Genomic DNA, 18,918 nt, shown 5'->3' on the forward strand with positions numbered 1-18,918 from the left:
CTTCCCAATCTCGCCAAACTTGATTATTCCTTCAGAAGCCACAAAGCCTGCTACCTTCTTCCAAGATATTACACTCCGTCTTGAATATTTTTTGTAAATGTCAACACTATGGCACTCTAAGCTCCTCTCTATCTCTATCTCCCCTGTCATCTAACCTGTGCAGGTACTTGTGTGGTACATATCAAAAAACATTATGGGAATGAATAAATGAATAAAATGCAACTTTATAAAAGGAATAGAACGGAGCATCAATTGTGGGGTAAATCACCTTCTCAGTTTAGAAAGGACTTCCATATAACTATTTACTAATGGATGATGAACTTAAATAGATAATCACAGGATTATTGAATTTAGTGTCATAGGAGCCGTTGCTGGTTACCTTATCTATCCAGATTATTTTAGGAGCCCAGAAATCCCTTCTACAGCATGCATAATGCAATTATTTAAAATATTTATTCAGCACGGAATAAATGCAAAGAAGGAGAAAACAATATAGGACATAACAAAAAATAAGAAACATTTTCATAAACTTAAATCGTGGGAAGATAGGCCATCAAAAAAGAAGCAAATTAACAAGATCATTACATAATATGACAGAGGCTGGCTGTGAGGGCCTGTGATAAGGAGTACCTGGCAAAGAACACCTTACATAAGGCACTCAAGGTGCTGGGAATTCTGAAGGAACAGACGAAATATGCTACCCTAGAGCCATTGAAGGAGGAAGATCAAAGGCAAAGGCTCAAGGTAACAAATAACATGGCATGTTTAGGGAACAGAAAGGAAGCCAACAAGGGAGGCATCTGGCAAGGAAAGGAGTCCTAAGAGACAACAAGAGAAGTAGCAGCAGCCAAATCATGTAAGGTCTTGCAGGCCACGGTAAGGAATTTGGATTTGAGGCCAAGAGCATTGGGAAGCAACAGGTCTGAATTAGGAACATGGCACGATCGGATTTTTTTTTTTTTTTTAAATCACATGTGGGGCTGGGTGGGGAAACCACTGCAGGGGGATAAAGTAGGGAGACCAGTAAAGAGGCACCTGCAATGGTTCGACTGAATAGGGACGGGGACCATGGAAATAAAGACAGTGCCGAGGTCCAACTGCTTGAAGCTGCCGACGGATCGGATGTGTACGCGCAGGGAAAGGAGGGCTTCACCCTGACAAGGTGGGAGGAGGGCGCACTCATTGGATGGGAAAAGGCGAGGGAAGGAGCAGGTTAAGAGCGGAAACTCAAGACCTTTGCTTTGCCCTTGGCCAATGTAAGAAGCCTGGTGGGCGTACGGGCGGAGAACTCCGGGTGGGACCACTGCAGGGTCACTCGGGGGTCGGCGCACCACCGCGCGTCCCTCCGCCTCCCGGGCCCGCGTCCACGGCAACGCCTGTCCCCACTCGGCCCTCGGCCCCGGCAGGAGGCTGGGCAGCTTGGGCTCCGCGGCCCCCGCCCCCACCGCCAGGAGCTCGGCCTCCCCGCTCCCCGCGCCCCGCACCTGGCCTCCGGCCCCCCCCAGAGCTCGCTCTCACCCGCCGCCGCCGCCGCCACCGCCGCCTCACGCGCGGCCGTGCTCTTGCCCTTAGCCTTCCGGCCGCACGGCTCGCGTCCCTGCGGCTCCCTGCCGGCCGCGCGCTTCCGAGCCATGCTGCCGGGGCAAGACTCCCCTGGACCGTGACGCACCGAACCGCGGGAAGCTGAGTAGGACTCCGCCCCAAGGGGGGCGGGGCGAGGCAGGCCACGCCCCTTCCCTGCGCGCCTCGTCTCCGCCCACGAAGCTCCGCCCCAGCCCCAAAGGGCCAATAAAAACTGTACGAAGCCGAACTGACGTAGCCGATTGCTTTCTCCTTCCGGCGCATCGCATGTTCGCGTTTCCGGAGACGACCGTGAGGAGCTCGCGTAGTCTCGCGAGAGGCGGGAAAGGCGCAGGGTTTGAAAGATGGCGGACGACGTGGACCAGGTGAGTGAGTTTTGAGGGGCTCGCTCCAGAGGGCCTTTCTGCACTCCCAGCCCTGGTCCTGTTCGGCTTTGCGTACCGGGACTGCTTTCTTCACACTCACCGGAAGGTGGCCTTTCGTGCCGCCTGTTTCTGGGTTATCACGGAGTTAAGCTGCCTCTTGGTAACCGCGCCCCCTCCGAATTTTGTCTCAGGCCCTGAGAGGTTTTCCTCCTCGAAGCCCGCCCGAAAACTAGTTACCCTTCGCGCTGGCCACTTCATTTTCTTGCATCTCGTCTTCTGCAGGATGGGAATGGTTCTCCCTACCTGCCTCACGGATTCTGATAGAAAGCGTGATAATAAAGTTTAGCGGCTACTATTGCTGAGCGCAGCCGTTGTCGTTCATTCAACAATATGTAGCAAACGTCAGCTTTGTGTGGTTAGACACGGTTCTCAGCAGCAGGGACGCCGGCACTGACAAACGTGGTCCCTGTCCCCACTTGGAACTTCTGTTCTGGGGAAGGGCAGATACGTAAGTACAGACAGGTGCTATGCGTGGGAACTGTGGTGTGGTAGGACGAAAACCAGCAAGGAGCCGGCCTGTAGAGTGATTTGATGATCCTACGGGCTTTCTTTTCTGCGCTGCTTTCCCCCCCAGAATGCTCTCCCTCAGCTATATTTGTGGATCGAGCCACAATTTCAGCTTTCTCCTGAAATCTCACCTGATCAGCGAGGACTCGTCTGGCTGCCTGCGTAAAATAGCACCCTTTGTCAACCTGCTTGATTTTTCACGTTGTTCATATTAAGCATACCCTTCGTCGTTCAGTGCCTCTCTCTCCCCACTAGAATGTGAGTATCATAAGGGCAGGAGTTGTGGTCACCATCCTGACCATCCTGTTTACAGCAGTGCTGGAAACACTGGACAAATAATTTATTGAGCAAATATATTGGTTAATCTAGGAGGCTTCTTTGAAAAGGCAGTATTTAAAACTACAGGATGAAAAGTATGGATCGTGGGCATTCTAGACTAAGGCTAGAGGAGCCCTAGGGCCCTGTGGTGTATATATTCTCATAGTATTGCTGGGCGTTGGTTCACATGACTCTCCCCACTAGAATGAACTCTTTGAGGGCGGGGACCGACCCCTCTATGGTAATCTAGTGCTTGGTTGGCCGGTCCTTAACAAACACCTGTTTAATCGGGGATAAGGACCAGGTCAAAGCAGGTTTGTTTGGTTTTCCCAATCTAGCTTTTTAAGGCTGTAGAACCTGTAACATTCAGTCACATACCTCCAGTAGTCGAACGTACTCACTAAAGAAGCTCTTCTTGAATGATCTCATCAACTCCTGGCTTCAACCATCCCTTGCATTCGGATGACTCCAAGTCCTCTTAGCCCTGATCTCTCACAGTTCTTTAATTGATAATAACAAGGACCATTTCTAAGTACTCTCCGGTTGCCAGGTACTATCTTAAATACATTAAATATGTTAATTTAATACATTAGCTCATCTAAGCCTCACAATCATGAAGGGACGATAAGGCTTCCTCATTTTCCAAACAGAGAAGCTGATAATGAGAGATGGTGTTATGTTTAATCTGAATTCATAAGTATCACGGGGTGCCTGGGTGATTCTGTTGGTTAAGCATCTGATTCGTGAGTTCGGCTCAGGGTGGTGATGTTCTCTCCCGAATGGGGCTCTGCCCTGGGCGGGAAGCCTGCTTAAGACTCTCTCTCCCTCTGCCCCTCCCCCCTCGCTCTTTTCACACGCACTGTCTCATAAATAAATAAGGCTTGAATTCAGAAGTATCAGAATCAGGAATGGAACCCATGCTGCCTGACTTCAAAGCTAGTGCTTTCAACCAGTGTTCTACATTGCCTGCTAAATGTATTCACCTTGCTGGCTAGGTGGCACCCTAAACTCAACCTGCGCCAAACTGAATTCATAATCGTCCTTCAAGCTTTCATCTTTACCTAGCATTCTGATTAGTGTGTGGTTATCATTAAGGGAATTTTTTCAGGTCACTAAATGACATATGAAATATGGTTAAAGTCCCAGAGAGTGACTTCCTATAACTGAAATTGGGCCAGGCAGTGTGGATTTTGAGGGAACAAAGTGGCGTCACAGTTATTTTTCTGTGTAACTCCTTCCTGTGTATGTATGTTTCAGCCTTCATTTATATAGCACTTACTACCATCCAGGCTCTGTTCAAAGTCTTCATATATGTCATTTAAGCCTCACGGCTGCAGTATTAAGTAGGCACTCTAGTTATCCACATTTTATGAGGTCAGACTGAGGCATAGAGGGGTTAAGTAACTTGCCCACAGTCACACAGTATAGCAGTGATTTGAACACTGCACTCTTCTAGTACTATATTACTAAGCCTGTTTCTTTTATCAGCAACAAACTACCAACACCGTAGAAGAGCCCCTGGATCTCATCAGGCTCAGCCTGGATGAGCGAATTTATGTGAAAATGAGAAATGACCGAGAGCTTCGAGGCAGATTACATGTAAGTAAATTTATTAAATTACCGTGAAATCAGATTATTTCCTTGTCATTTCTTCCTACCCCCTACCTTTTGAAATATAAACACTGTCCAATGCAGAATAATATTTTGGATGTAGATAAGAAGAGGATAGAAGGTTACACGTGTTTGTACAAGCCAATTATAGCTGCATTGCATTCGTATTTTTTTTTGCATTCGTATTTTTAACATGTTTTCTCTTAACAGAAAATGATGTGTTTATTAAAGAACATTTTCATTTCTTTCATTTTTTCTCTTTATTTGTAAATAGCATCTACTCTCCATTCTAATTTCAGTGTTCTTTCAGTTACTGATACATACATAAATTTTTGTTTCCTTGTGAGAAAAGTTAAATAGCACAGAAGTTCATACAGTAAAAGATGAAATCCCATTTTTTTGCTAACCACTGAAAAATTGGGTCTGTGGTCTTTCAGATCTTTTCTGTGTATTTGCACGTATATCTATATATGTTTACATGCATGTATTTGCACTGTATACACTACCTTAATAAAAATGAATCTTAGTATACATATTTTTGAGCACCTTTCTTTTTCACTTTATCTTTCTTGAAAATTATTGATCATGAGTGTGTATAAATCTTTATTTTTAATGACTGTATAGAATTCTGTATATGGTAATAGTGGTTTTTAGGTTGTTTTCTATTTCTTGCTACTGTAAATGCTGCAGTATGCATTTTTATACATATTTCTATGTGTATATCTGCAAATATTTCTATAGGGTTGGTCCCTTGAAGTGGTCTTATTTATTCATAAAGAGAGTATACTGAATGTTTTGCCTTTTCTTGACAACTTGTCACTTTCCTGAGCATATTTATTACTGCCATTCTACCTTAAAGTGATCTAAAATAGCTGATATTTATTTATTGAGCATTAATTACATGCCAGGTGCTTTTATTAGAAGTGTTTTTTTTGGCGGTACCTGAGTGGCTTAGTCGGTTAAGCATGCAACTCTTGATGTCAGTTCAGCTCAGGTCGTGATCTCCAGGTCATGGGGTTGAGCCCCACGTCAGGCTCCACACACAGCACAGAATCCACTTGTTCTTCTCCCTCTGCTCAAGTGTTTTGTATGTGATACCCCATTTAACCTTTATAACAACCCTATGAGGGGTAGATAACATTAGTCCTGTTTTGCAGTTGAAGCAGCTCAGGCTCAGAAAGGTGAAGTTAACTTGCTTAAGGTAACACACCCAGTAAAGGGAGAGCCAGAATATGAACCTAGGCAGTATGACTGCAGCCCCACTCCTAAGTACTCTGTACCTTACACAAAAACAAAAGGTAAAGAACCTCCTGTATTTGGAAAGGAAGTAGGGACCTAGGGAGACAGTGATCTTAATACACAGCTAGCTTTACGAGAGGCAGAACCCCAGGAAATGGAATAGTGGCAACTTTGCCAAGAAAAATAGAATTTTGCTTAATCACATGGGCCAGTGGCACATGGAGAAACACCCTAGGACAAATATGTTGTCTAAGCTCTGGGAATCTTCTTCAGTTTCCTGCTAGACTTGATTGCCTCTATACTAAGTGACCCATGTCCTTTTGTGTGTTTTCTGGCCCTCATCTATAGCTTTTTGCTCTTCTTTTTAGTGTGTTTTGCTAGCAGTTCCCCACATGGCTGACTGGCTACTTCTGTTTAGATGTAAGCTGGTAAACCATTCTAAACTTTGTTCGAAGTAAGCCTAAGTGGGTTCTGAACAAGGCCCCTGGAGTTTCACCTTTGTAAAAATACATGAGCTTTGGAGTTTGGATTGGGGACATCCCTGAATATCAGAATTGCAACATTTATTGATTGAGCCCACGCAGTTTATTTGGCTAGGTTGTTTGGTTTTTTAAGATTTATTTATCTATTTATTCATGAGAGACACTGAGAGAGAGGCAGAGACACAGGCAGAAGGAGAAGCAGGCCCCCCCCCCCCCCCCCCCCCGCCGTAGGAAGCCGGATGCGGGACTCGATCCTGTCCTGATCCTGTCCTACAAGATCATGCCCTGAGATAAAGGCAGATGCTCAACCACTGAGCCACCCAGGCCTCCCAATTTTGGCTAGGTTTTAAATGGGCAGGGTGTTGCCCTACTTACTTTACATGCTGATGCCTACTGTGGGACAGGGAGAGTTGAATGGCAGTGTCTTGTGCCTTTGGGAGACTGCAGTGCTTTCATCTTAGCAGTTAAAGAATTTTATTGCCTTCATTGAATTTTTCGTATTATACAGGGAATTAAAAGAAGTGCTATTTTACAGGGAATTAAAAGAAGTCTGCTGAAAAGTGATAAATTTGCTTTTTTTTCATAGTTAAATATTATAAATGATATAACTGCCTTGGATGACCAGTAGGGTGGACACTTTTAAAAAACTAAAACTTTTAAGTTCTTTTGAGTAAATTCATTTTGGGTCATATAAACAGTTTTGCATTTTTATCAGGTCAATTAAATTATCGCTGGAGATAATTTGTGAAGAAACAGTGTATTAGTACAGCAGAATTATTTTTTACTTACATATAAATGTTTGTGGTGTAAGTATTGTGCATGAGCCCTGTTCACTGTTTCTTGAGTGTTAAATATCTTGTCCCCTTCCCCTTCCACTTCAGGCATATGATCAGCATTTAAATATGATATTGGGAGATGTGGAAGAAACTGTGACTACTATAGAAATTGATGAAGAAACATATGAAGAGATATATAAAGTAAGTCATGCGGTTCTGTTTCTCACTTTTAAAATGTCGATTGTTCTTAATATCCAGCAGCTTCACACTTATGGGAAGCCTGTCATGATTTGGTACCTAATTGGACTCAGTAAATAAGCATAACAACCAAGAGCAAACACTTTGAGGTCAGACAGACCTGGTTTCCAGTACTGGTGTAACCACATCCTACCTGGGATATGTCGGGCCAGGGAATTAACTTGGCAGATTTAATTTCCTCATTGTTAAGCAGGAATACTACCATTTACCTCATAGGGTTGCCAGGATTCACTGATAAATGACAGTATAAGATGCGTATTTGTGCTAGTATATAAGTATATAAACACTGGACAATATTCTTTTGTTTGATATGGCTTTGAGTATCAATAATAAAAACTAAAACTGAAAAATTCTAAAAATATTCATTAAAAGTAACAGTAAGCTTATTACCTGTTAATGGAAATAACATTAACAGTGACTACGGAAATAAAATGATAAGAAGCGTCTTTATTTTACCTTTTGCAGATTTCTTCAATGTAACCTTGATGACATCTAGAGTCTCACATCTTGCTGTGCATTTAATCTGTTATGATATATTATAGTTGAAGAAAATCCAGCCTCACAGAGATGTAGTTAGAAAAGCGAGGAGTAGAGACACCTGGGTGGCTCAGTGGTTGAGCATCTGCCTTTAGCCTAGGGCATGATCCCGGAGTTCCAGGATTGAGTCCCAAATTGGGCTCCCTGTGCGGAACCTGCTTCTCTCTCTTCCCTCTGCCTCTCTCTCTGTGTCTCTCATGAATAATAAATCTTTTTTTAAAAAGTATTTTTTGTGGATATTTGCCTTTGATGCTATGTTAAAACTCTTAAGACGCAGTAGTTTCTTAAAGGTTAGTTGCAATATGGAATCTGAGACCATAGCAGTGATTTTTTTTTTTTTTTTTTAAGATTTTATTTATTTACTCATGAGAGATAGAGAGGCAGAGACATAGGTAGAGGGAGAAGCAGGCTCCTTGTGAGGAGCCTGATGCAGGACTCAATCCCAGGATCACAACCTGAGCCAAAGGCAAACGCTGAGCCACCCAGGTGTCCCCCATATCAGTAATCTTTTCATACTCTTGTTATATGCAAACTCGTTGGTCTATTTTGTCCTTTCAGTGTATCTTTTACAATACAGGATTCTGTAACATCAAGCACTGGTCATTTGGAAAATATTAGTTCATGGAGTTATGCAGATCTTCTGAATGTTGGTAAATTTCATTGTTCAATATAAAAAAAAAGAAAATCACACTTAAGTCTTTTAAGTATTAGGAGCCAGTCTCTGAACCCTCCTAAAGCATAGTGGTTTAAAATGTAGACTCGGATGGCAGGACTGGATTTAAATCTTTACTCCTTTACGTACCAGCTATTTAATTGTACCACACTATCCAACCTGTCTGACAAGTGTCCTTGACTATAAAATGGGGACAGTAACAGGACCTACTTTATACAGCTATTGAGGATTCATTGAGAGGGTACAAGAAAAACCTTTAAATTAGCACAGGCACATAGTAAGTGTTCAACTGTTAGGCTTTTGGTTTTTGTTGTTCTGCTTTATTCTGGCTTTCCCTCTGTCTTCAACCACTGCTGACTCCTTTGCAAATTTTCTTTCTTTCTCCCTGTGAACATGGGCTTTTAAGTTTTTAATCTACATTTTTCCCCCTCAGACATGTCATGTAGTAACTGTCATATGTGATAAGGTATGAGTCCATACCAGTAATCAGTACAGCACCAAAGCTTGAGCTCTTTACAGATCTGGGCTCAAATTTTCCTGCTGGTGATTAGTTTCATGACCTTGGGCAAGTTATAGAAACTTCCTAAGCCTCAGGAACTTCTGTAAAATGACAAATGTGCCCACCTCCCAGGATTGTAGCAAGATGTGCTAAATCGGTATGTGTAGAGCTCTGGCATGTGATTGGTGGCCATTATGATTGTGGATAAATCTGTGTCTCCAGTTTCTTTCCTTTTCTCAGCTTTACTCTTTCATATCCAGTATTCTAATTAAAAATATTTTCACTTTGGATGTTATCTTGAACTCAGTGGCATCTAAAGCTAAATTGCTAGTGTTCTTCACCTTCAAAACAAGGTCATTCTCAATTCCCTACTTCTGTTCATGATTTTCTGTTATTTAGAGCATAAATTTCAGAATTTTCTTGGACTTCCCTCTTTCAGTCACATTAGTCAATAACTGATTGAGTTGATTTCTTCCTTCATGTTGAGTGAAATGTGTCATTTTCTTTCCTGTTGCCATGACTCTATCTGAGGTACTTCCCTTATGTCCACCTCCATTTCAGCCCATGCACAGGTGACTGCCAAAATAATTGTCCTCAAATAATGCTTTCATTTGCTATAGTCATGCTTAGAGACATTTATGGCTTTCTGTGGCTTATAGAGAGCAAAGCACAGGTTCAGGCTAGGTTAAGACCCTCCACTGTGGGATTGACACTTTCTTGTGTCTTCTCTCATGACTACTCTGGCCAACTTGGTCCACTTGCTGTCTTCAGAGTGTCCTTTCTAGTCCTGCTTCTATCTCTTTTCCCATAGTGTGTGCCCTAACTGGAACCATCATCCTTGTCTCTTTCCTGCAAAGCCTGTTTCAAGAACTGCTTCAGTCCTAACTCTTCAGTGACTCCTTCTCTGACCATCTGGACCTTCTTTCTTCCTTTGGTCATTTGCTCCTTTGGTTGGACCTTCTAACCTTTGGCATTCTCAGCTGACACTGATCTTGCTGACTCTTCGTTTCTTTTTTTTTTTTTTTTTAAGATTTTATTTATTCATGAAAGACACAGAGAGAGAGAGGCAGAGACATAGGCAGAAAGAGAAGCAGTCTTCCCATAGGCAGCCTGATTCGAGACTCGATCCCAGGACCCCAGTATCATGACTTGAGCAAAGGCAGATGCTCAACCACTGAGCCATCCAGGTGCCTGACTCTTCATTTCTGTATTCCTTTTCATCTTGTGAGCTGTTTTATAGCAGAGCCCAGGACATTATTCATTCTTTTCCCCATATTGCCATATTAGCTACAGGTGATGAGTACATTTGCAGGTTGTTAGAGGAATGTGGGGCAGGGAAGGGAGTAAAGATAACAGAGGATAGATCTTCCTCAACTTACTGTAGTTACAGCCTGACAAACCCACTGTAAGTTGAAAATACATGTATTACATCTACCAAACATCATAGCCTAGCGTAATCTACCTTAAAAGTCTCAGAGCACTTGTAATAGCCTAGGGTTGCCCAAAATCATCTACCACAAAGCCTATTTTATAATAAAGTGTTGCATGATCCATGTAGTTTATTGAAGACGGTACTGAAAGTGAAAAACAGGATGGTTGTATGTGTATAGAATGATGATGAGTGTATTGGTTATTGACCCTTGTGGTCACATGGCTGACCGGGAGCTGTGGCTACTGCCGCTGTTGCTGTTGTACTGCAATTACTAAGCTCAGGAACAGATCAAAATTCAGATATTGAACTACAGTTACACTTGTGAATGCTTTTTGCTTTCACACCACAGTAAAGTAAAAAAAAAAATAAATAAATAAAGAACAAAAAAAATAAAAAGTAGAAAATGTCCAGGATTGGAATAGAGAACTGAAACTAATATGTTGAACAATTGCTGTGTACTGAAGATTTCCAAGTTTTATTACATTTAATCTGGTTAACACTGAGGCCAGTGGTGTTATTCCCACTTTCTAGCTGAGGAAACTCAGGTTCAGCCAGGAAAAGATAGGGTAAGGATTTTCAACACCAGCCTAACTGGCTTCAAAGCCTGGAGAGTTCATTTCTCTGTGTTAAGGCCTGGTGCTCCAAGTAATTGATGGAATTGATGGACAGTGAAATCTTGAAATTAGCAGGCAGCACTAGTTCTTCTGGAGAGCTCAGCAGTGGCTGAGCTAACATGGATAGACTTCCTGTCCTGTAAATCTCCAGGATCTGGAAGATCATGCTCGGTCCCTGCCATCCTGGGCTTTAACATCTAATTTAAAAAGTGGGAAAATTGTGGGTGCCTTGAATGTGAACAAATAGGCAGAATAGCTTGAGAGATGGAACACTAGATATGAAAAAGTGCTCTAGTGGAAATGGGGAGGTTGAGGAACTCAGCTTTGCTGAATGCCTGCTATATGTTAAGCACTATGCTATCCATTCTACATAATCATATTTCATTCTAACAGCTCAGTAAAATAGGTGTAGGTTGAAGCTAATTGGTATTACTCTCTCCAGAAGAGTGTATAGTATGCAGTGCTTTCAAAATGTATATAACCGGGACGCATGGGTGGCTCAGCAGTTGAGTATCTGCTTTCGGCTCAGGGCATGATCCTGGAGTCCTGGGATTGAGTCCCGCATTGGGCTACCTGCGTGGAACCTGCTCCTCCCTTTGCCTGTGTCTCTGCACACCCCTCCCCCCCCCCCCCCAATCTAGCTCTCTCTCTATCTCTCATGAAGAAATAAATTTTCAAAAAAAAAAAAAATATATATATATATCACCACAGTACTTTCTTTCTTAAGAATATATATTGTTACATAACAAATTACCCCAAAACTTAGAGACTTAAAAGCACATACATTTATTACCTCACCATTTCTGTAGGTCAGGTGTCCAGTCACAGCTGGGTCTTCTGTTTCAGGGTCTTCAATGAGGTTACACAAGGGTTGGAGTCTCCTCTGAAAGCTTAGCCACAGAAGAATCTGCTTCTAATCTCACTTACATGGTTGTTGGCAGGATTCATTTCCTTGAGCATTGCTGGACCGAAAGCCTCAGTTCCTTGCCACATGGGTCTCTGCTGCTTAGCAGCTTGCTTCATCAAACCTAGCAGGCAGGAGAGTTGGCTAGCAAGATGGAAGTCACTTTCTTATGTAATGTAATCATGATAGTGACATCCCGTTACCTTTGCAGTATCCTCTTGGTTAGAAGCAAGGCATAGGTTTCACCCATACTCAAAAGGGGGTATCACAAGGGTATGATAAGGGTGTGAACACCAGGAGGCACAGGGATCATTAAGGGCCACTTGTCTTGGAAAATGCTGCCCTGTTCGTTTCTGTTCACTGAATCTCCAGGAAACTAATTGAATTAATGGAAAATCATTACAGATGAAGTGGATTCCATAAGAAGGGAAGGAACTTTTTAGTTCAGAAATAGGACCACTGAGTAAGGAATTTGAGTAAAATAAATATATCAGTTATTTTGTTGAGCGCAGACTTTCACTGAACTTGCTGTCCTAGAACTAGGTGCACCTTTTCCAACTCGAAGGAAACCAGAAGGAAGTACTGCTTCATAACAGACCAGAGTCCTATGACACTTGTTTCTTGAGACTGATTCTTAGAGTATCCTCGTTAAAACAGGAGTATTGGCATCACTCTTGACCATGTTTGAAATGTAAACTCATGGGCCACACTCTGACCTAGTAAATGAGACTGGGCTTGGAACCCAGAAAACCATCATAAGGAGCTGTTAAAGAGGTAATTCTTTATGCACATTAATATTTGAGAGCTACTGCCCTGAGAGAGTGTTCTAGGGAAACGTGAGAGCACTTCGTTGGTGACAGTGACCAGTAAGTGTATTCGAGCTTGGTCTACTAAACTTGCAAGTATTACTTGAATTTAGTGTAAGGGGTTATCCTTTTTATGTAGGTTCTAGTACCCAAGAAGCTCATAAAACATAGTTTTTACATTTTAAAATCAGTTATAAAAACAGCCATCATGAGCACACTTTGACGGTGCACACTGAAGACACAAGTTGGTTCTTCCCACAGTGTCAACTTTATGCAGTCATGAAGCAAGGTGAACATAATTATAAAGCCGGTTCAGGTTTCTAAACTGAGTGACATTTCACCACGTGATTAACTTGGCTTCTGACACAGCACATGAAGCAGAACACAAGACAAGTCACACAATGAACAAGATAACATGGAGGGCAGGAAGTGAATAGACCAAACGCCAAGTCAGTGGACACGCAGTTGAGATAAGGCCTCGGTCCCGTCCAGGTCAGCTCTCAGCACTCGCTGCTGCTTCTGTTCAGTGAAGAATCTCTGTTCTTTGTGGAGATGAGTTGGGCAGAGAGCCTTCGGCATCAGCTGCCTTTCTGGAGGGGTCAGTGTCTGAGGAGAGTGACGGTTTACTGCAAAAATCCTCTCGTTTTAAAGGGATTTCAGTGGTCTTGGGCCCCTGCAGACCTCCTCTGCCCCTGCTCGCCGTCAGTTCCCGGGTTGTCGCCAGCTGATGCTGGTCTCGGCCCTATCTGGTAGCTGCCATCCACTTAGCTGCTCGTGTCATTGCTTGACACAGGCCCCTACGTGACATGAGTTGCTCCATCTTGCTCTCTCTACAACAGCTGTTACTAATATTTTCTGCCTGGCAGAGGGGCAGTTCTGTCTGTCAGATCTACTTGTGGTACAGATTTCTAGAACCTAAAAAGGATGAATTAGTTACCATTGCCCTTCCCACATCCTCTGCTGCAAAGCAGGGGCAGGATAGTTGCCAAAAAAACTCCCTTTAGGAGAGCAAAGAATGGAAACAGAGCAGAATGCCCTGGGGAGGTGTGAAATGTTCCCTGTTCTGGTAGTAGAAGTAAAGTCTTTTAGGTCAAGTGTGTCTCATGTGATATTTGGGATGTACTTACACCAAGAAAATTCTTTTCTGTGTATCTAGAATTCAGATTTAAGTGAGCAGTCTATGTTTTTATTTGCTAAATCTGGCAACCCTAAGTGGGAGCTGCAGAGTTTTCACAGCCAAGTTCTTGCTTGTGGAAGACTGAAATAGTCAAAGGATTTTTTTAGCCAGGTATGCTTTCTTTGAATGCAGTTTTTTAAAAAGCTTAGGATTTCACCTGTGTCTGACCTGTCCATTTCCAATCAATTCGATGGGCCAGTAACCTCGGTGAGAGTTCTTACCTACACATAACCTTTGGATGCCTCTAGTTTCTTCCCTTTGTTCCTGTTCCTCTCCATGTGAGTAATGTTGATCCTAAGGCCATTTGCTAAAGTAAATTTGGGTGAGAAAGCACCACCCTTAACCTGATCCTTGCCTCAGGGCTGAGTTTGTTTAATTTAGGAGGTTTACTGGGCTTGGTCCTTAAAGCTTTTGTTCCTGCTTGTTTATTGTTTGGGATCCAAAAACTTCGAACCCTGTGAATCCTATTTCTTTGTAATCTCTGCTTGAAAACCAGATCATTCTTGCCTGGGCTTATCTCTTATACTGCCTTGCTGAAAGCATCAGCAACTAACATTTGGATTTTTCCAACCTCTTCCCCTGGAATGTATAGGTTTGGGAGGCCCTTAGATTACTTTCCAAGTCATTGGAGGCAACAATTTTACCTAATGTTTTGCCAGGGCATAAAAGGATTTCAGAATATTGTTTCCCTTGTGCCCAAGGCTCAACCTGTAGGCGAGTGCCCCAAGGTATTCATTCCACATAGGCAGGCGCTGTAACACACAGATGCAGCATTGAATGGCTCAGCACAGCGGAATTTATCTCTTACCCACATAACAGTCCTGAGTGGAGTTTTAGTTCAGCACAATAGCTTTCCTCCAGGTACTCAGTCAAGGACCCAGGTTTCCTCTGTCATATGGCTCTGCCATCTCCAGAGTTCATTATATCTGAGTCCCATCCAGTTGCATGGGGAAGACCACAGAGAGGTGGTCATGGAAGGTTAATGAGTCATTACTTCATTACTTCTGTTTACTTCCCATTGGTTGAAACCCAATCCCATGGCTGAACCTGGTTGCAGGGGAACATGAGTAAGGTAGTCTAGCTATGTGCCAGGAAGAGGAGGAGAATGAATTTAGGTGAATAGTTCCAATCTTTGCCCCAATTATAGACATCCAGGAAAAGTAAACAGTTAATAAAGTGGTTCTTTGTGCTATAAAGGTAAGTAAGTGGTCAGGTTTTTTTTAAGTCAATTTGTGTTATGATGAATCTATGTTATTATTTTTTTGCTTTCAAATTTCTCAAAAAAATAAATAATACTACTGTGTATTTGTATAAATGTGTTCTGTTTTTGTTTTCCTCTTCCAGTCAACAAAACGGAATATTCCGATGCTTTTTGTCCGGGGAGATGGTGTTGTACTAGTTGCTCCTCCATTAAGAGTTGGCTGAAACAAAGAATTTATCGTGTATGGAATATAGGAGATTTTGTATGATTGCCTCTTTAAATGTAGAAGACATCCAAAAGAGAAACCTGCGTTCATTTTGATATTAAGAAATGACCAAGGATTCTTCCACTCCTGAATTGAGTTGATTTGCAGATAACTCAAAAATTCTTAAGCTAAAGGGCATTTTAATTTTTTTCCAACTCTTTCAATAAATGTGATCACCAGGATGCAGAACTCTTTGTTCAGGAATTCATTTGCTCTGTTGTTTTCTCAGACAATTTCTGATATTTTTTTCCTTTAAATTAAATTTCATGTTTCCTTTTTTAATTTTTTTTAATGCAGTCTCCTGTCTTGTGAATTCTTTGAGCACACATTTTGTACTGATTGTACACGTTTATCTGTGCATCTGCTAGGTTGGAGGCACCAAGTCAAGTACTGAAAACCACATGTTGGCCAATGTCCGTCCTCTCTAAGTCTTCTGGGGAGGCATTTCTTTAAACCAACAGTTGCAGGAAATGGAGATTAGTGTGGATAGAATAGCGCATCTATAGGATCTCATAACAGCACAGAAGAGTGACCAAATAATAGGTTGAGCAGGTGGGGTGGCGGTGGCAGTGGCAGTGGCAGTATCGTGCCATTGTATGTATGTGTTAACATTGCCAGGAAATACAAAGCATGATTTCGATTCTACTTGGTCTGATTTATCTCTAAGGCTAGGCTTTGGTGGTTATACACCTGTGTGGTTCAGCTTGGTCATATATCCAATGCTGCCCATATTTTATGACCCACTCTTGGATCACAGACCATTAATGACAGGTCTCCAACAACATATCTCAGTGGCACAATAAAACAAAGTGGCTAAAAAGCCAAGCTCTTTTTATTTCTAGCTTCAGTCAGTCAGCCCTTAATGCTTGAAAGGGAAAGAGGAAAGTGTTTGTGTATTTTGCAGTCTCTAAAACTTTATACAAGACTTAGGTAGGACCTGACATCCTCTACTAAGTAGGTTGTACCATTTTGAAATGTAAAAAATCTGATATGTGAATGATTGCCTGTAAATACACTGAATATGTTTGTTAATCCATTATGCAGCATGATATGTGAACAGATGCACAATATTTTAAGCCTTGTTCAGGAAAGATGCTTTCGGTAAGCATTGTGTGAAAAGGTTTCGTTTTCATTATTTATTGTACTTGGCCCTGCAGATTAAAGGAGAAGGGGAAGACAAGTGTGACAGAGGTTTTACCTTTTGTGAGTAAATAGGAGGGAACCTTCCTTTGCTTCTGCTTGCCTCCACACTGTGTCTTCAGGTTTCATTAGTCCAGGAGGTAACCTGTTTACATCAGCATGTTCAATATTGAAAAAATAGGACCCGTGGTTCTGGTGGTAGCAAGTGGCCGATCCTTTGGATCATCCTTTCCTCATAGAACTCTTGCCTAGATGATGATGATGTTCATGATCCACGATAATGATTACCATAATTTATCAAACAGGGTGCACCAGGCAAAAACAGTTTGTATGTGTATCCCTATTTAATCCTTACAACAACAGCTCTCCTACAGAATGTTATAAGACACTGAAGCTTAAAGGGCTTGCTTGGGTTGCTTGCCTGTGGTCCCACAGCTAGCATGAGGCAGTAGGATGTGAATCTGCTGGACTCCTACTGGGACAAGGCAGCGGTGGAGCCCTGGCTCTAGGTAGTACACTGCTCCTAATGCCTGCCACAGCCATGACACAACTGACCATCTGGCCCTCTTGCTCTACCACACCCTCCAGTTCTTTCCAGGGTTTTATTCATTTTAGTGGCTTCTGATATCCATGATTGGACCCTGGATACTTCTATTCCATTCTTGGTCATCTTTCTCCTAGAAGTGATAGTTAACACTAGAACTTTTGGCAGTGAGGGTTGTTGTTCACACAAAGGTTTCTAAAAACCATGGGCTTTAAGATCTGACACAGCTACCACCATGTGCCAGTAAGACTCAGCTGCAGCACATAAACATCCTGCTGGCTGCTAAGATACAGGGAAAGGGGCAATAAAAAATGAACTGCAAGATAACCGTTTGTGTGTTCCCAGACAGGAGAAGAAAGCAGTATAGGTTTGGGGAGCCCTTTGGTTCAGGCTACCTACCTGGAGGGTTGGTACTGGGACTCAGTCTGCAACAGGGGCGGCTGAAGCCTGACACAGCCCCACACATCAAGGCTTCCTTTATAGATCTGCACAGTGCTGCCCTTTGAGGGCTTCTGCAGTAACAGGACATCCTGGAGCCATGCCTTGGACTCCCAGGTTGCACAGCACTCTGAGCTCCAGCCAGTTGGATGTCCTGTGTTCATTAGAGCTGGTGATAAGGTTTCTGCAACATGGTGTCACATAGCTCAAGAGGAACTTTCTGATTTTCTCCTTTGGACATCTCAAGCAGACACCATCCCCAGATCCCTGTCTTACTGGTTTCCTGAAAGAGATTGTCATGAATTGTCATTGCTTCCCACAGAGGAAGATGGATTAACAAAATGTAGGACCATGCATTTATCTTTGAGATGAAATGTGCCCAAATTGAAACCCAAGTAACTTGAGTATCTCAAGTTAGACAAAAATTGTTAGCTACAAGCGGACAATTTCACACATTTCAAATAGTGATTTTTTTTAAAGATCTGCATAAACTCAAGCGATCATCTTTCTGTATACTATGATAGAAACTGGTTTCATACACCCTTTTATTAAAAATAATTCCTATTGCCTACAGTGCTTTTAGTCTATAGTCAGGAGGGGAATGTTCTACCGTGAGCAGTTGCCAGCTGTGGAGCAATGCTCACCTGTGTTGCACCAGGGAAGGAACTGAAAATTTTGGAAGTCCTGGCAGAATCAAGAGGCTTGGTGTTTCTGTCACTCATTTCCAGTGAACTATGTTGGGAAGCCCTACCCTGCAGCATGTCAGGCTTGCAACCTACCTGCCAGTGGCAGTGGTCTCAGTTGGTTCGTGTGCTGGCTCACCCCCAGTCATTATGGTCATGAGAATGTAGGGCTCTGATTGGTGAGGCTTGAGCCATATGGTTTGCATGTGGAGGATAGTTTTCTAAAGGAAACCATGGAGAGGAGCTGGAGACAAAAAATACCTGTTAGATTGGAATGACTTGTAGTATTCTGATTTACAGACAAAAATTCCTTTGATTTACTTGATAATTGGTAAAGAAAAATTTCTTGGAACACACCTTAGAATGAAGATACTGATTTGAAGCCATTGCTCTGGAATCTAGGAGACCCTGGAGCATCCTGAGGGGGAGTCAGTGTGGGTGGAGCTTAGACTTGTTTCATGACTGGTCCTGATGGTAGCTGGAGTCTCCTTGGGTAGTTCGGTGCGGGCCCTGCCACACAGGAGGGTACTAGGCTGAGAGGAGGTACTGGGTCCTTGGAGCTCTGAGGCGAGTGAGTTACTTGTAGGATGTGAATGAAGGACACTGAGCTCCACCAGACAGGTTGGTGCTTAAGAGCAGAAATTTGTGTACTCACAACCCCGGCCTGGGGCCTGGCCATGAGTCTGTCTTCAGTAAATGCTAAATGAGTCATTGAACCACAAGAAAACCAGTGACAACACTATCATTGGAAGAGGCAAGTGGTACTTTTCCCCCCTAACTTTATGTTTAGGTATAACTGAAAAAAATT

General features: G+C 42.8%; 2 protein-coding genes across 2 annotated transcripts in view; one reads left to right on the top strand and one right to left on the bottom strand.

The window, feature by feature from the left end:
• Positions 1 to 1,693, bottom strand: part of XPC (XPC complex subunit, DNA damage recognition and repair factor) — a 29,204-nt gene extending 27,511 nt beyond the window's left edge. The window contains 1 exon segment of the mRNA XM_038565532.1: positions 1,519 to 1,693. Coding sequence (XP_038421460.1) covers positions 1,519 to 1,633 — 115 coding nt within the window. The 5' untranslated portion in view covers positions 1,634 to 1,693.
• Positions 1,694 to 1,794: 101 nt separating this feature from the next.
• Positions 1,795 to 15,597, top strand: LSM3 (LSM3 homolog, U6 small nuclear RNA and mRNA degradation associated). The gene is made up of 4 exons (XM_038565536.1): positions 1,795 to 1,946; positions 4,320 to 4,430; positions 7,045 to 7,140; positions 15,184 to 15,597. Exons 1-4 carry the CDS (start codon positions 1,926 to 1,928, stop codon positions 15,262 to 15,264), a joined length of 309 nt encoding a protein of 102 aa, XP_038421464.1. The 5' UTR covers positions 1,795 to 1,925; the 3' UTR covers positions 15,265 to 15,597.
• The last annotated feature ends 3,321 nt before the right edge of the window (positions 15,598 to 18,918 follow it).

Source organism: Canis lupus, chromosome 20 (assembly GCF_011100685.1).
Source record: "Canis lupus familiaris isolate Mischka breed German Shepherd chromosome 20, alternate assembly UU_Cfam_GSD_1.0, whole genome shotgun sequence".
Lineage (NCBI taxonomy): Eukaryota > Metazoa > Chordata > Mammalia > Carnivora > Canidae > Canis > Canis lupus.

Bases quoted from the DNA above. Each gene is read 5' to 3' on its own strand.
- LSM3 (XM_038565536.1), top strand. From the start codon at position 1,926: ATGGCGGACGACGTGGACCAG. The intron at 1,947-4,319 runs GTGAGTGAGTTT...TTCTTTTATCAG, and splicing joins TGGCGGACGACGTGGACCAG to CAACAAACTACCAACACCGT. The intron at 7,141-15,183 runs GTAAGTCATGCG...TTCCTCTTCCAG, and splicing joins CATATGAAGAGATATATAAA to TCAACAAAACGGAATATTCC.